General features: G+C 39.3%; 1 protein-coding gene across 1 annotated transcript in view; it reads right to left on the bottom strand.

The window, feature by feature from the left end:
• Window positions 1-6,042: 6,042 nt before the first annotated feature.
• The window catches only part of LOC139871102 (uncharacterized), a 29,008-nt gene continuing 19,979 nt past the window's right edge, over window positions 6,043-15,071 (bottom strand). Inside the window, exons 4-5 of the mRNA XM_071858842.1 lie at window positions 6,602-7,181; window positions 6,043-6,502 (exon numbers count right to left, since the gene is read on the bottom strand). Coding sequence (XP_071714943.1) covers window positions 6,043-6,502; window positions 6,602-7,181 — 1,040 coding nt within the window. The remainder of the gene's footprint in view (window positions 6,503-6,601; window positions 7,182-15,071) is intronic.

The following is a 15,071-nucleotide window of genomic DNA, read 5'->3' as shown; positions in this document are numbered from 1 at the left end:
TTGATGTTGCGATTGTTGGGATAATTGTTGCGATTATTGTTGTAATTGCTGTTGTTGTTGTATTGGTGATTCTTATCACCGTTTTCCTCCCACTTTCTTTTGACTTGCTTCACATTGGCCTCTTCAGCAGTCTGTTCTTTAATTCTTTCTTCAATATGGTTCACTAGTTTGTGAGCCATTCTACATGCCTGTTGTATGGAGGCGGGCTCATGTGAACTTATATCTTCTTGGATTCTTTCCGGTAATCCTTTCACAAACGCATCGATCTTCTCTTCCTCATCTTCGAATGCTCCCGGACACAATAGGCACAATTCTGTGAATCGTCTTTCATACGTGGTAATATCAAATCCTTGGGTTCGTAACCCTCTAAGTTCTGTCTTGAGCTTACTGACCTCGGTTCTGGGACGGTACTTCTTGTTCATCAAGTGCTTGAATGCTGACCACGGTAGTGCGTACGCATCGTCTTGTCCCACTTGCTCTAGATAGGTATTCTACCATGTTAACGCAGAACCTGTGAAGGTATGCGTAGCGTACTTTACTTTGTCCTCTTCAGTACACTTACTTATGGCAAACACTGATTCTACCTTCTCGGTCCACCGTTTCAGTCCGATCGGTCCTTCGGTTCCAACAAATTCCAAAGGTTTGCAGGCAGTGAATTCTTTGTAGGTGCATCCTACACGATTTCCTGTACTGCTAGATCCAAGGTTATTGTTGGTATGTAGCGCAGCCTGTACTGCGGCTATGTTTGAAGCTAGAAAAGTACGGAATTCCTCTTCATTCATATTCACGGTGTGTCGAGTAGTCGGTGCCATTTCCTTCAAAATAGTCAAATGGAACAAGTTAATCATACAGAATATTAAGAGTAGTTAATAGTATTTCGTAGCATAATATGAACTCATTTATAAAAGCTTTTTCTTCATATTAGCATTTTATAAGTTTAAATTCGGGTAGTACCTACCCGTTAAGTTCATACTTAGTAGCTAATATACAATTCAACTACTACAATTCTATATGAAAAACTGATTATAATAATATTTCGCGTTCAAACTTTTATACAATATTTTACAAACTTACAATACCGCTTATTTTACATAAAGCATGAAATATAGCACACAATAACTTTGATACAAGATAGTTGTGAAGATAATTCTAGCTAGTACACAAGTCGTTCAGCAAAGGCAATAAAGACACGTAATTCATACGTCCAGAAACAAGTCATGCATTCTGGTTTTACTAGGACTACTTCCCATCCTTGGTCTTGTGGAACATAACCGTTATGGCCGTTGATAAGACAGCGTGTTGTAATGTCGTCAAAGGGACGAGGGTTACGTAATGTCCAACAGTCCCGTAACAATCTAAAAACCTCATTTCTTACCCCAATTACCAACTCCGTCACTTGTGGGAACGTTTTGTTTAATAGTTGTAGGCCGATGTTCTTGTTCTCACTTTGGTGAGAAGCGAACATTACTAATCCGTAAGCATAACATGCTTCTTTATGTTGCATGTTAGCCGCTTTTTCTAAATCACGAAGTCCAATATTCGGATATATTGAGTCAAAATAATTTCTTAACCCATTGCGTAAAATAGCATTTGGGTTCCCCGTAATATATGCGTCAAAGTAAACACATCGTAACTTATGGATTTCCCAATGTGATATCCCCCATCTTTCGAACGAAAGCCTTTTATAAACCAAGGCATTCTTGGAACGTTCTTAGAATGTCTTACAAACTGATCTCGCCTTAAATAGTTGTGCCGAAGAATTCTAACCGACTCTAGACAAGATTTCATCAATCATGTCTCCGGGTAGGTCTCTTAAAATATTGGGTTGTCTATCCATTTTGTGTTTTTATACTGTAAAATAGACAAGAGTTAGATTCATAAAAAAAATACTTATTAATACAAGCAATTTTTACATATATCATAAAGCATAAGCACACTATATTACATATATTACACCACACGAATACAACTATCTTATTCCGGCTCACTTGTTTCTTCTTCTTCAGTTTTGGTTCGTTTTGCCAAGTTTCTAGGGATATATGATGTTCTCCTAATACGAGCCGTCGTTTTCCACATTGGTTTAGAAAAACCTGGTGGTTTAGAGGTTCCCGGGTCATTGTTACAACTTAAGGACTTCAGGGGTTGACGATACATATAAAGTTCATCGGGGTTGGAATTAGATTTCTCTATTTTTATGCCCTTTCCCTTATTATTTTCTTTTGCCTTTTTAAATTCAGTTGGGGTAATTTCTATAACATCATCGGAATTCTCGTCAGAATCCGATTCATCGGAGAATTGGTAATCCTCCCAATATTTTGCTTCCTTAGCGGAAACACCATTGACCATAATTAACCTTGGTCGGTTGGTTGAGGATTTTCTTTTACTTAACCGTTTTATTATTTCCCCCACCGGTTCTATTTCTTCATCCGGTTCCGATTCTTCTTCCGGTTCCGATTCTTCTTCTGGTTCCGACTCTTCTTCCGGTTCCTCTTCGGGAACTTGTGAATCAGTCCACGAATCATTCCAATTTACATTTGACTCTTCATTATTATTAGGTGAGTCAATGGGACTTGTTCTAGAGGTAGACATCTATCACATAATATCAAACGTGTTAAGAGATTAATATATCACATAATATTCACATGTTAAAAATATATAGTTTCCAACAAAATTTGTTAAGCAATCATTTTTCAAGTAAACATGGTCGAAGTCCAGACTCACTAATGCATCCTAACAAACTCGATAAGACACACTAATGCAAAATTCTGGTTCTCTAAGACCAACGCTCGGATACCAACTGAAATGTCCCGTTCTTATTGATTAAAAACATTCCATATTAATTGATTTCGTTGCGAGGTTTTGACCTCTATATGAGACGTTTTTCAAAGACTGCATTCATTTTAAAACAAACCATAACCTTTATTTCATCAATAAAGGTTTAAAAAGCTTTACGTAGATTATCAAATAATGATAATCTAAAATATCCTGTTTACACACGACCATTACATAATGGTTTACAATACAAATATGTTACATCGAAATCAGTTTCTTGAATGCAGTTTTTACACAATATCATACAAACATGGACTTCAAATCTTGTCCTTATTTTAGTATGCAACAGCCGAAGCTCTTAATATTCACCTGAGAATAAACATGCTTTAAATGTCAACAAAAATGTTGGTGAGTTATAGGTTTAACCTATATATATCAAATCGTAACAATAGACCACAAGATTTCATATTTCAATACACATCCCATACATAGAGATAAAAATCATTCATATGGTGAACACCTGGTAACCGATATTAACAAGATGCATATATAAGAATATCCCCATCATTCCGGGACACCCTTCGGATATGATATAAATTTCGAAGTACTAAAGCATCCGGTACTTTGGATGGGGTTTGTTAGGCCCAATAGATCTATCTTTAGGATTCGCGTCAATTAGGGTGTCTGTTCCCTAATTCTTAGATTACCAGACTTAATAAAAAGGGCATATTCGATTTCGATAATTCAACCATAGAATGTAGTTTCACGTACTTGTGTCTATTTTGTAAATCATTTATAAAACCTGCATGTATTCTCATCCCAAAAATATTAGATTTTAAAAGTGGGACTATAACTCACCTTCACAGATTTTTTACTTCGTCGAGAAGTAAGACTTGGCCACTGTTGATTCACGAACCTATAACAATATATACATGTATATTAAAGTATGTTCAAAATATATTTACAACACTTTTAATATATTTTGATGTTTTAGGTTTATTAAGTCAGCTGTCCTCGTTAGTAACCTACAACTAGTTGTCCACAGTTAGATGTACAGAAATAAATCGATAAATATTATCTTGAATCAATCCACGACCCAGTGTATACGTATCTCAGTATTGATCACAACTCAAACTATACATATTTTGGAATCAACCTCAACCCTGTATAGCTAACTCCAACATTCACATATAGAGTGTCTATGGTTGTTCCGAAATATATATATATGTGTCGACATGATAGGTCGAAACATTGTATACGTGTCTATGGTATCTCAAGATTACATAATATACAATACAAGTTGATTAAGTTATGATTGGAATAGATTTGTTACCAATTTTCACGTAGCTAAAATGAGAAAAATTATCCAATCTTGTTTTACCCATAACTTCTTCATTTTAAATCCGTTTTGAGTGAATCAAATTGATATGATTTCATATTGAACTCTATTTTATGAATCTAAACAGAAAAAGTATAGGTTTATAGTCGGAAAAATAAGTTACAAGTCGTTTTTGTAAAGGTAGTCATTTCAGTCGAAAGAACGACGTCTAGATGACCATTTTAGAAAACATACTTCCACTTTGAGTTTAACCATAATTTTTGGATATAGTTTCATGTTCATAATAAAAATCATTTTCTCAGAATAACAACTTTTAAATCAAAGTTTATCATAGTTTTTAATTAACTAACCCAAAACAGCCCGCGGTGTTACTACGACGGCGTAAATCTGGTTTTACGGTGTTTTTCGTGTTTCCAGGTTTTAAATCATTAAGTTAGCATATCATATAGATATAGAACATGTGTTTAGTTAATTTTAAAAGTCAAGTTAGAAGGATTAACTTTTGTTTGCGAACAAGTTTAGAATTAACTAAACTATGCTCTAGTGATTACGAGTTTAAACCTTCGAATAAGATAGTTTTATATATATGAATCGAATGATGTTATGAACATCATTACTACCTCAAGTTTAGTAGGTAAACCTACTGGAAGTGACAAGAAATGATCTAGCTTCAAAGGATCTTGGATGGCTTGAAAGTTCTTGAAGTAGGATCATGACACAAAAACAAGTTCAAGTAAGATTTTTACTCGAATTAAGATAGTTTATAGTTATAGAAATTGAATCAAAGTTTGAATATGAATATTACCTTGAATAAGAAAGATAACCTACTGTATATAACAAAGGTTTCTTGATCTTAGATGATTACTTGGAATGGATTAGAAAGCTTGGAAGTAAATTAGTAAACTTGAAGGGATTTTTGAAGTGTTCTTGAAGTGTTCTTCCTATGATGATTATAGCTTGATTCTTGAAGTGATTTTTGATGAAGATGATGATTAACTACTGGAAAAATACGTTTATAATAGTGTGTGTGTGTTGAGAGAGAATTAGAAAGAGAATTGGAAGTGAAATGGAGTGAATGATGAGTGGTAATTGATGAGTGGTGAGTGGGGTTAAAAGGAGTTCTAGTTAGTTGACTAGCTCATGGTAGAAGTTAAAATTGATTAGTCATACATGAAATAATCAAGAGTGGAATCCCATGCTAGTTCTTATTGGTATATACCCATAGTAAGTACGTTTTGAAGCTGTGTATAATACGGGTAAGAATACGACTAGAATTCTTGATGAAAGAAAAGAATGGGAAAGTAACTGTAACCATTTTCGTTAAGTATGAGTGTTTTGATATATGTCTTTAAGTCTTCCAAAAGTATTTTAATACATCTAAATACACTACATGTATATACATTTTAACTGAGTCGTTAAGTCATCGTTAGTCGTTACATGTAAGTGTTGTTTTGAAACCTTTAAGTTAACGATCTCAATTAATGTTGTTAACCCATTGTTTATTATATCTAATGAGATGTTAAATTATTATATTATCATGATATTATGATATATTAATATATCTTAATATGATATATATACATTTAAATGTCGTTACAACGATAATCGTTACATATATGTCTCTTTTCGAAATCCTTAAGTTAGTAGTCTTGTTTATATGTATATAACTCATTGTTAATATACTTATGGAGATACTTACTTATCATAATCTCATGTTAACCATATGTATATCCATATGTATATCGTCATGTCGTTTTTACAAGTTTTAACGTTCGTGAATCGCCGGTCAACTTGGGTGGTCAATTGTCTATATGAAACATATTTCAATTAATCAAGTCTTAACAAGTTTGATTGCTTAACATGTTGGAAACATTTAATCATGTAAATATCAATCTCAATTAATATATATAAACATGGAAAAGTTCGGGTCACTACAGCTGCAACAAACCACTAGCACTTTGGTGCTCGATCTTTACTTGTTTACAAGTAAGGCACTTCCCAACATATCTAGCAACGTCTTTCTTCATGCCACTCCACCAAAAGTGCTTCTTTAAATCTTGATACATTTTGGTCGAACCAGGATGTACAGAAAAAGGTGAGCTGTGAGCCTCAGACAATAGAGCCTTACGAATCGCATCATCATTAGGAACACACAATCGATTCCCACACCAAATAACCCCATCATCATCTTCTCTGAATTCTTTCACTTTACCCTCTTCTAAATTTTGAAACACTGTCCACAAATCCCCATCATCCAATTGAGCCTCTTTTATTCTTGAAATTAAATTGGACTCGAGTTTTAAATTTGCCAACATCCCCGATGCTCCTCTTTTACTCAATCCCATATGAAGTCTTTCGAATTCTCGAATGTGAGTAACCAAACAAGAGATACTACCAAATGTCTTTCTACTCAAAGCGTCGGCTACCACATTCGCTTTACCCGGATGGTATTGAATGTTTGCATCATAATCCTTCAATAACTCCAGCCACCTTCGTTGTCTCATATTTATCTCTTTTTGCGTGAATCTGTATTTGAGACCCTTGTGATCGGTGAAAATATCACAAGTTTCTCCATAAAGGTAATGCCTCCATATTTTCAACGCAAAAATCACAGCAGCTAACTCCAAATCATGAGTAGGGTAATTAACCTCATAGGGTTTCAACTGCCTTGAGGCATAAGCAATTACCTTACCATGTTGCATCAAAACACAACCCAAACCATGCTTAGAAGCGTCACTATAGATTTGAAAACCCCCACTTCCTGACGGCAATGCAAGAATAGGGGCAGATACAAGTCTTTTCTTTAACTCATCGAAACTCTTTTGTCGTTCATCGGTCCACACAAACTTTTCCCCTTTCCTCAACAACTTGGTAAGCGGCAAATCAATCATCGAAAAACCTTCAACAAATCTTCGATAATAACCAGCTAAACCAAGAAAACTTCGAACCTCAATAACCGAAGTAGGTCTTGACCAATTTGTAATAGCCTCAATTTTCGCCGGATCCATCATTATACCCTCAGCCGATACCACATGACCCAAGAAGGCAACCCGTTTGTAACACCCTGTTTCTGTTTATGCCTTTTCAGTTATTCGGGACGCCGTCCAGATATGTGAGACGCCGTCTAGCAGTGAAGGACTGGACGCCGTCCAGAATGTTGGACGCCGTCCAGTTGGTCTGTCGGGCCAGCTGTGAGATTTTAAGATATTTAGAGGGGTATGTTGGTCTTTTCACTTGGTAGCCGATTTTAAGCCACAAATGGGCAAAGGTTGAGCTCATTCAACCTAATATTCACCAACAAAACACTCTCAACCATATTTAGAGAGAGAGAGAGTAAGGGTTTAGAGAGAGAGAGAGAGAGCTTGATTTGGAGAAGAAGGAGTCGGTTTCTCACCAAAGCTCGGGTTCTAAAGTTGCTCATCTCGTTCACGGCTACGTTGTGGTAGTATTGGTAAGCTCAAACTCCGAATTTCAATTGTTAGATTTGATATTCAAGTTAGGGTTTTGAGCTAGTTTGTTGTAAAACCCTTTTAGATGATGAAGTAGGTTCATGGTGACTACTTATTCTTGTCACTTGGCGGGTTTTGGGTTGGTTGTCGTTTTGGACTTGATTAGGCTTTGAAAATGAGTTTAATCGCTAGGTTTAGTGATTATGGAAGTGTTGGAACACTTTTGGGTGTGTTTCGTTGCCTAATCTTGAAATGGGTCTAATTAGGGTTTTGGTGTCAAAATGGGTATGACACGTGTTTAACACTTGTGTTCGGGTTTAATCAGTTTGTTAGGACCATTTTCACTCGTGTTAGTGAGTATTGGTTAGTTTGGGCGCGGTTTGTGCTTGGAAGTGCATTTGGGTCGAAATTGCACTAAGTGTCAATTGGGTTGGTTTGTAAGTCAACCCAAATTTGTGTTGTGTGTTTTGTGATAATGGAATAGGTACTTTCCATTGATGAGTTGCGGATTATTCAGTGGCATTCATCAAGACGATAAGGTGAGTGTTAATATCCTATGTGCATATGTATGTGTAGGATGGGTGCGGGTCGGGTGAAGTGGTTCTCGATTATAGAGCTCACTTCACATATAGGTGGATTTGATGGACTTGCGTTTATGTCCAATTGGCACGGTTGTGCGTTTTGGTTGACCACCTTTGGCGAGGTACACGTTTTGTGTGTACGTTATCACACGTGTTGTGATGTGAAGTATATAACCCCAATGGCGAAGAGTTGATATTGTTGTGATGTGGATAACCCCGATGTGGTGGATTTTATAATCCCGTGACCGTGAGTTTTGAGTTGGAGAAGTGGATCTCGTGTAGTTGGGATTCACGATGACGCGTGTAGTTCGGTCATCTTATCGGAAGTGAATCTCGTGTAGTTCGGATTCACGGTGACGCGTGTAGTTCGGTCATCTTATTGAGGTAGTGATCTCGTGTAGTTCGGATTACTAAAGCTCGTGTAGTTCGGCCAACCTCGATGTTGTCTTGTTGAAGATAGTAATCTCGTGTGGTTTCGGATTACTAAGTCTCGTGTAGTTCGGCCAATCTTCATTGTGGTGTTTGGTATTCGGTAATGGGTTAAGGGGTTAACCTTATTCGTTTATATATTGTTATGTATATATTAACGTATTGTTGTGATGTAGCTAACCCTCCAGGTGTAGCTATTAGGCGTTGTTCACATCGTCGTTGGTGAACTTATATTTGTTGTTGTATCTTTAGCTCGTTGCTTAATGATTGTACGATATGCTTAGACTAGCTTGCCTTATGCTTGGATGCTCCGGTATGCGGTATTTGATATTTTGTGTGGCGTGTCCATTTTATATATATATATGTATGTAGTATATTCTCACTCACTAAGCATTATCTTACCCTCTCGTTGTTTACATTTTTATAGATTGCATGGATGCGGTGGCTTGGGTAAGCGTGGGAACTAGTGGACTTGCGTATTTGCTTTAGAAGGCTTGCTTTTGGGTTTGATTAGGATTGGGTAGCGTATTCCCTAATCCCATGCTCGGTCTATGTTTTGAATTTAACTAAATGGGTCGAAATGGTCACTTGGTTGTAATTTGGGTTGATGTGGGCTCGGGGTTGTAAAACTCGGTTTTATTATGGAAAACTCTTAGTTTTAATTATTATAACATATTTTGAAAGTGTTTTGGTTTAAAAGTGCCGGGAAGCGAGTTTTTCGCCCGTGTGTAAACGTTAAGCAAATCAGAATCTGGCAGGCATTTAGGACGCCGTCCAAAAGGCTTGGACGCCGTCCAGATGTGCTGTTCCAGAAATTTTTTCTTATGGCACGTTTTCGGATGGTTAACGGGTTGGGTTGTTACAAGTTGTATCAGAGCATGGTCTAAGGGATTTAGGTGACTTGAGACAGGTGCCTAGACTTAGACTTTTGTGTGTGCTTAATTTGTTGCGGGACTTGTAGGAGTACGGGTTGGAATAGGTTATAGTTAGTGCCTTGTTTGTAGGTGGACTAACGTTTATATTAGTAATGCGGATATTATTAATATATTATTGTGTGGTGATAATAATTCTTGCGTGTGTTTATATCGCGTAGAATTTTGTCTGTGTTTGTTTATATCATCGAGCGAGGCGGTCGTTGTACTAACGAGTTGATACGGCGTGTGTGCGTAATAAGGATTTGCAAACCTTATTACGGGTGCAAATCGTGTCTAGCAAGTGATGGACGACGAGTGTTTAGCAAGATGGGGGCGGTTTTGTGTGTGTGCTTTATACGTTCGTGATCTAACCGCTTTGCATTCCTTAGAATGGCGACGGAAACCGGGATCGAGATGAACGATTTGTAGTTTAACGCTAGAGTTGCGGCCGCTGTTGCGGAGCAAATAAGTGCGTTTCGAGAAGAAATTGATAGGAAGTATTCCGAAGTTCAAGGTAGTAGTGGAATGGAGCGTTGTCTTAAGAACTTCATGAGGACTAAACCCCCAATGTATGATGGGAAACCGGATCCTTTGATAAGCACAACTTGGATTTTGGATGTCGAAGGGTGTTTTCGTACTATTGAATGCCCTCCCGAGAAGAGGACAAGACTCGCTACTAGTTTGTTGCGGGGTAGGGTGAAGGATTGGTTGGATGGTAAGATTGACCTTGTCGGTGGTGAGCCGTTTATGGCTCTATCGTGGGACGAGTTTAAGGGGGAATTCTTCGAGGAATTTTGGACTTCAGCTGATTTGTCGGAATTGCGTAATGAGTTGCGAAATTTGCAACAGGGTTCTATGGATTTGAATACTCTCAAGACGACCTTTATGGCGAAGGCTCGTTTTTGTCCGGAGTATTTGGGGAATGACCGTTTGTTGATGGGGGATTTCTATCGGACCTTGAATGATGACTTGAAGAGTAAAATTAGCCGGGGTCAAGCAAAATCGTTTGGGGAATTATTCACCTTGGCTAGAGGTTTCGAGTCGTATTCACGATCCAAGAAGGGTGAACCTTCAAGTGAAAGAAGGGTTGTTTCTTATGGTGCTCCAAGTAAGAGGACTAAGGGTCCGAGTGTAAGCACGGGTGGTACACGGACGGGTATATCAGATGCTAGTATATCTAGGTGTTACAATTGTGGCATGAGGGGTCACAAGTCTTGAGAATGTCCGGTACCAAAGGGTGATGGCATGGTGTGCTTCAATTGCCAAGAAGAAGGACATCGTAAGTCGGAATGTCCCAAGTTAGCGGGGACGAATGCGGCAAGGAGACGTTAAGGTACATTTCATTTAATAAATATGTCCTTAGATTATTTATTAAGTGCCGTTTGAATTTGATTTGATTAAATGCCTTGTGTTGTGCATATTGTTGTATGGGTGACGTTCCTAATGGAAGTACCCTATCGTGACGTTTGATTGTCGGGCGAAGGACGTAAGACTTGGTGCAACCAAGCATTCCTTAGTATTTGGGAAATGTTTTTACCAAGCCATAGAAATGGGTTTTGGTGTTCGATTGTTAAGCGCGTGTTCGCTTGTGTGTTGAAGTTGATGAACCATGAGGTTCGACGGGTGGGATGAAACCCTAGAAATCAAGTGTTTTGGATCTCGATGTATGTTGGTAAAGGAGTCTACGTGACGCGACATTAGGTGCCTCTTTTATACCTATTAGCGTGGTGTTCGACTCCGATTATGTTGTGGTTACATTGTACTTAGGGTACCGAAGTGAAACCCTTAGGTACATGAGTGACTAGGTGGAAGTTGACAAACTAAAGCAATTGGATGATTGAGAGGGTATGGTTTGTGTAATTGGTGGTACACTTTTCGTTCGAAGTGTTTAAGGATAGGTTAAGATCCTTGGTACGCTCAAGGTTGGAGCAAGAGATGGTGATGGGTCGTGTGAACCCAATTGTTGGTAAAGTCTACCTTTGGTTGCATTGTACGGTTGTACGAGATGCGGTTACGGAACGTAGTTCCAAGTGGGGGAGTTACACTCCCGCACGAGGAGCTTTTAGTGTGAGATTTCGGATGATGTTTTGTTAGATCCGAAAATCGTGTCGGGACCTAGTTTTGGTCGATTTGTGGTAGAGTACAATTTCGGTTAAATTGTACTTATGATTTTGGATTTGAATTATCACCGAGGTGGTAAGGTGGTAAACCTCGTTGAGAGATAATGGACGTGTTTGGCGAGCAAGGTGAAATCCCTCGGTTAAGGGATGTGCGTGTTGGGTTCTCTCTTGGGGAATTGTTGTTTTGTGCCTATGTTCGATATAGGTGGTTCTTGCTCGTTTGTGGGAATGGTTAGTGGTATCCGTTAGGATTCGCTATGGCGTAGCAGAGCGCGATGTTACGCTACTCGTTGTTCGAGGCCAAAAGGGTGTTGATTGGTGAAGCATGACCTTCGGGGTCCGCTGACTTCATCATGGGATTGTTGATTGGTGAAGCATGACCTTCGAAGTCCGCTGACTTCATCATGGGATTGTTGATTGGTGAAGCATGACCTTCGTGGTCCGCTGACTTCATCATGAGATTATTGATTGGTGAAGCATTACCTTTGGGGTCCGCTGACTTCATCATGAGATTGTTGATTGGTGAAGCATGACCTTCGGGGTTCGCTGACTTCATCATGGGATTATATCAGTGAAGCATGACTTTCGGGGTCCGCTGACTTTGTCCGGTGTTGAGTTGTGAATCTCGTGTAGTTCGGATTCACGATGATGCGTGTAGTTCAGTCATCTTATTGTGAAAGTGTGTCGCGTGTAGTTCGGATTCACAAATGACTCGTGTGGTTTCGGTCATTGTATTATGTAAGTGAATCGCGTGTAGTTCAGATTCACCAATGACTCGTGTGGTTTCGGTCATTGTATTGAGGAGTGAGTCTCGTGTAGTTCGGATTCACAAATGACTCGTGTAGTTCGGTCATTCCTTTGGGATAGTGAGTCTCGTGTAGTTCGGATTCACTAAGGCGAGTGTAGTTCGTCCAATCCCGATTGTTGTTGCGAGGAAGGTAGTGAGTCGCGTGTAGTTCGGATTCACTAAGGCGCATGTAGTTTTCGGCCAGCCTTCGTGTCGTATGATTTATCGGTTGTTTTATACACCAATGGTGGGGTTGTAAGGACCATGTTGTGGGAACTATCGGTTGTTTTATACACCGATGGTGGGGTCGTGAGGACCATGTTGTATGATTTAGTGATGGGATAGCTGTGCTTCGCTCACATGTTATTACGGGTGTGACGATAGTCGATTTTGTACACCTTGGGATTAGCGTTGCCATAGTCGTTTTGGGCGCTATAGGCTTTAGCCGTTGGATTATGATGTTATGGTAGTTGCGTATTGGACGTGTTGCGCACTACAAGGGATGTTAGGTGATTGGTGTTATTCGTAAGGATTCGTTTGGTTCGGTCTTCATCATTTCGGGTTGTTGACCTTAGGTTGAGACTTGGTTGCTTTCACTGTTGTACTCGGTAAGGGTACGCTAAGGGATTGATATCTCGGTTCGAGATTGGTTGAGTTTTTCCCGATGTGAGGGATTGAGCATGGTTTTAGTGCTCGAATTGTGATTTGATAAATCGCGTGTGATGATTTTAGTTGTTAAAGGCGATTCATTGGGAAGTGTTGCCTAGGAAAGTCGGATTGGGACTTATGTTGAGGACCGTTGAGTGTGGTCCGTACGGTTAAGTGGCGCAGATCGTGAGGACGCGATCATGTCTAAGTGGGGGAGAGTTGTAACACCCTGTTTCTGTTTCTGCCTTTTCAGTTATTCGGGACGCCGTCCAGATATGTGGGACGCCGTCCAGCAGTGAAGGACTGGACGCCGTCCAGAATGTTGGACGCCGTCCAGTTGGTCTGTCGGGCCAGCTGTGAGATTTTAAGATATTTAGAGGGGTATGTTGGTCTTTTCACTTGGTGGTCAGTTTTAAGCCACAAATGGGCAAAGGTTGAGCTCATTCAACCTAATATTCACCAACAAAACACTCTCAACCATATTTAGAGAGAGAGTAAGGGTTTAGAAAGAGAGAGAGAGCTTGATTTGGAGAAGAAGGAGTCAGTTTCTCATCAAAGCTCGGGTTCTAAAGTTGCTCATCTCGTTCACGGATACGTTGTGGTAGTATTGGTAAGCTCAAACTCCGAATTTCAATTGTTAGATTTGATATTCAAGTTAGGGTTTTGAGCTAGTTTATTGTAAAACCCTTTTAGATGATGAAGTAGGTTCATGGTGACTAGTTATTCTTGTCGCTTGGCGGGTTTTGGGTTAGATGACGTTTTGGCCTTGATTAGGCTTTGAAAATGAGTTTAATCGCTAGGTTTAGTGATTATGGAAGTGTTGGAACACTTTTGGGTGTGTTTCATTGCCTAATCTTGAAATGGGTCAAATTAGGGTTTTGGTGTCAAAATGGGTATGACACGTGTTTAACACTTGTGTCCGGGTTTAATCGGTGTGTTAGGACCATTTTCACTCGTGTTAGTGAGTATTGGTTAGTTTGGGCGCGGTTTATGCTTGGAAGTGCATTTGGGTCGAAATTGCACTAAGTGTCAATTGGGTTGGTTTGTAAGTCAACCCTAATTTGTGTTGTGTGTTTTGTGATAATGGAATAGGTACTTTCCATTGACGAGTTACGGATTATTCGGTGGCATTCATCAAGGCGATAAGGTGAGTGTTAATATCCTATGTGCATATGTATGTGTAGGATGGGTGCGGGTCGGGTGAAGTGGTTCTCGGTTATAGAGCTCACTTCACATATAGGTGGATTTGATGGACTTGCATTTATGTCCAATTGGCACGGTTGTGCGTTTTGGTTGACCACCTTTGGCGAGGTACACGTTTTGTGTGTACGTTATCACACGTGTTGTGATGTGAAGTATATAACCCTAATGGCGAAGGGTTGATATTGTTGTGATGTTAATAACCCCGATGTGGTGGATTTTATAATCCCGTGACCGTGGGTTTTGAGTTGGAGAAGTGGATCTCGTGTAGTTCGGATTCACGATGACGCGTGTAGTTCGGTCATCTTATCGGAAGTGAATCTCGTGTAGTTCGGATTCACGGTGACGCGTGTAGTTCGGTCATCTTATTGAGGTAGTGATCTCGTGTAGTTCGGATTACTAAGGCTCGTGTAGTTCGGCCAACCTCGATGTTGTCTTGTTGAAGATAGTAATCTCGTGTGGTTTCGGATTACTAAGGCTCGTGTAGTTCGGCCAATCTTCATTGTGGTGTTTGGTATTTGGTAATGGGTTAAGGGGTTAACCTTATTCGTTTATATATTGTTATGTATATATTAACGTATTGTTGTGATGTAGCTAACCCTCCGGGTGTAGCTATTAGGCGTTGTTCACATCGTCGTTGGTGAACTTATGTTTGTTGTTGTATCTTTAGCTCGTTGCTTAATGATTGTACGGTATGCTTAGACTAGCTTGCCTTATGCTTGGATGCTCCGGTATGTGGTATTTGATATTTTGTGTGGCGTGTCCATTTTATGTATATATATGTATGTAGTATATTCTCACTCACTAAGTGTTAGCTTACCCTCTCGTTGTT

This window comes from Rutidosis leptorrhynchoides, chromosome 10 (assembly GCF_046630445.1).
Source record: "Rutidosis leptorrhynchoides isolate AG116_Rl617_1_P2 chromosome 10, CSIRO_AGI_Rlap_v1, whole genome shotgun sequence".
Lineage (NCBI taxonomy): Eukaryota > Viridiplantae > Streptophyta > Magnoliopsida > Asterales > Asteraceae > Rutidosis > Rutidosis leptorrhynchoides.
This window is presented reverse-complemented; position numbering and strand designations above follow the sequence as displayed.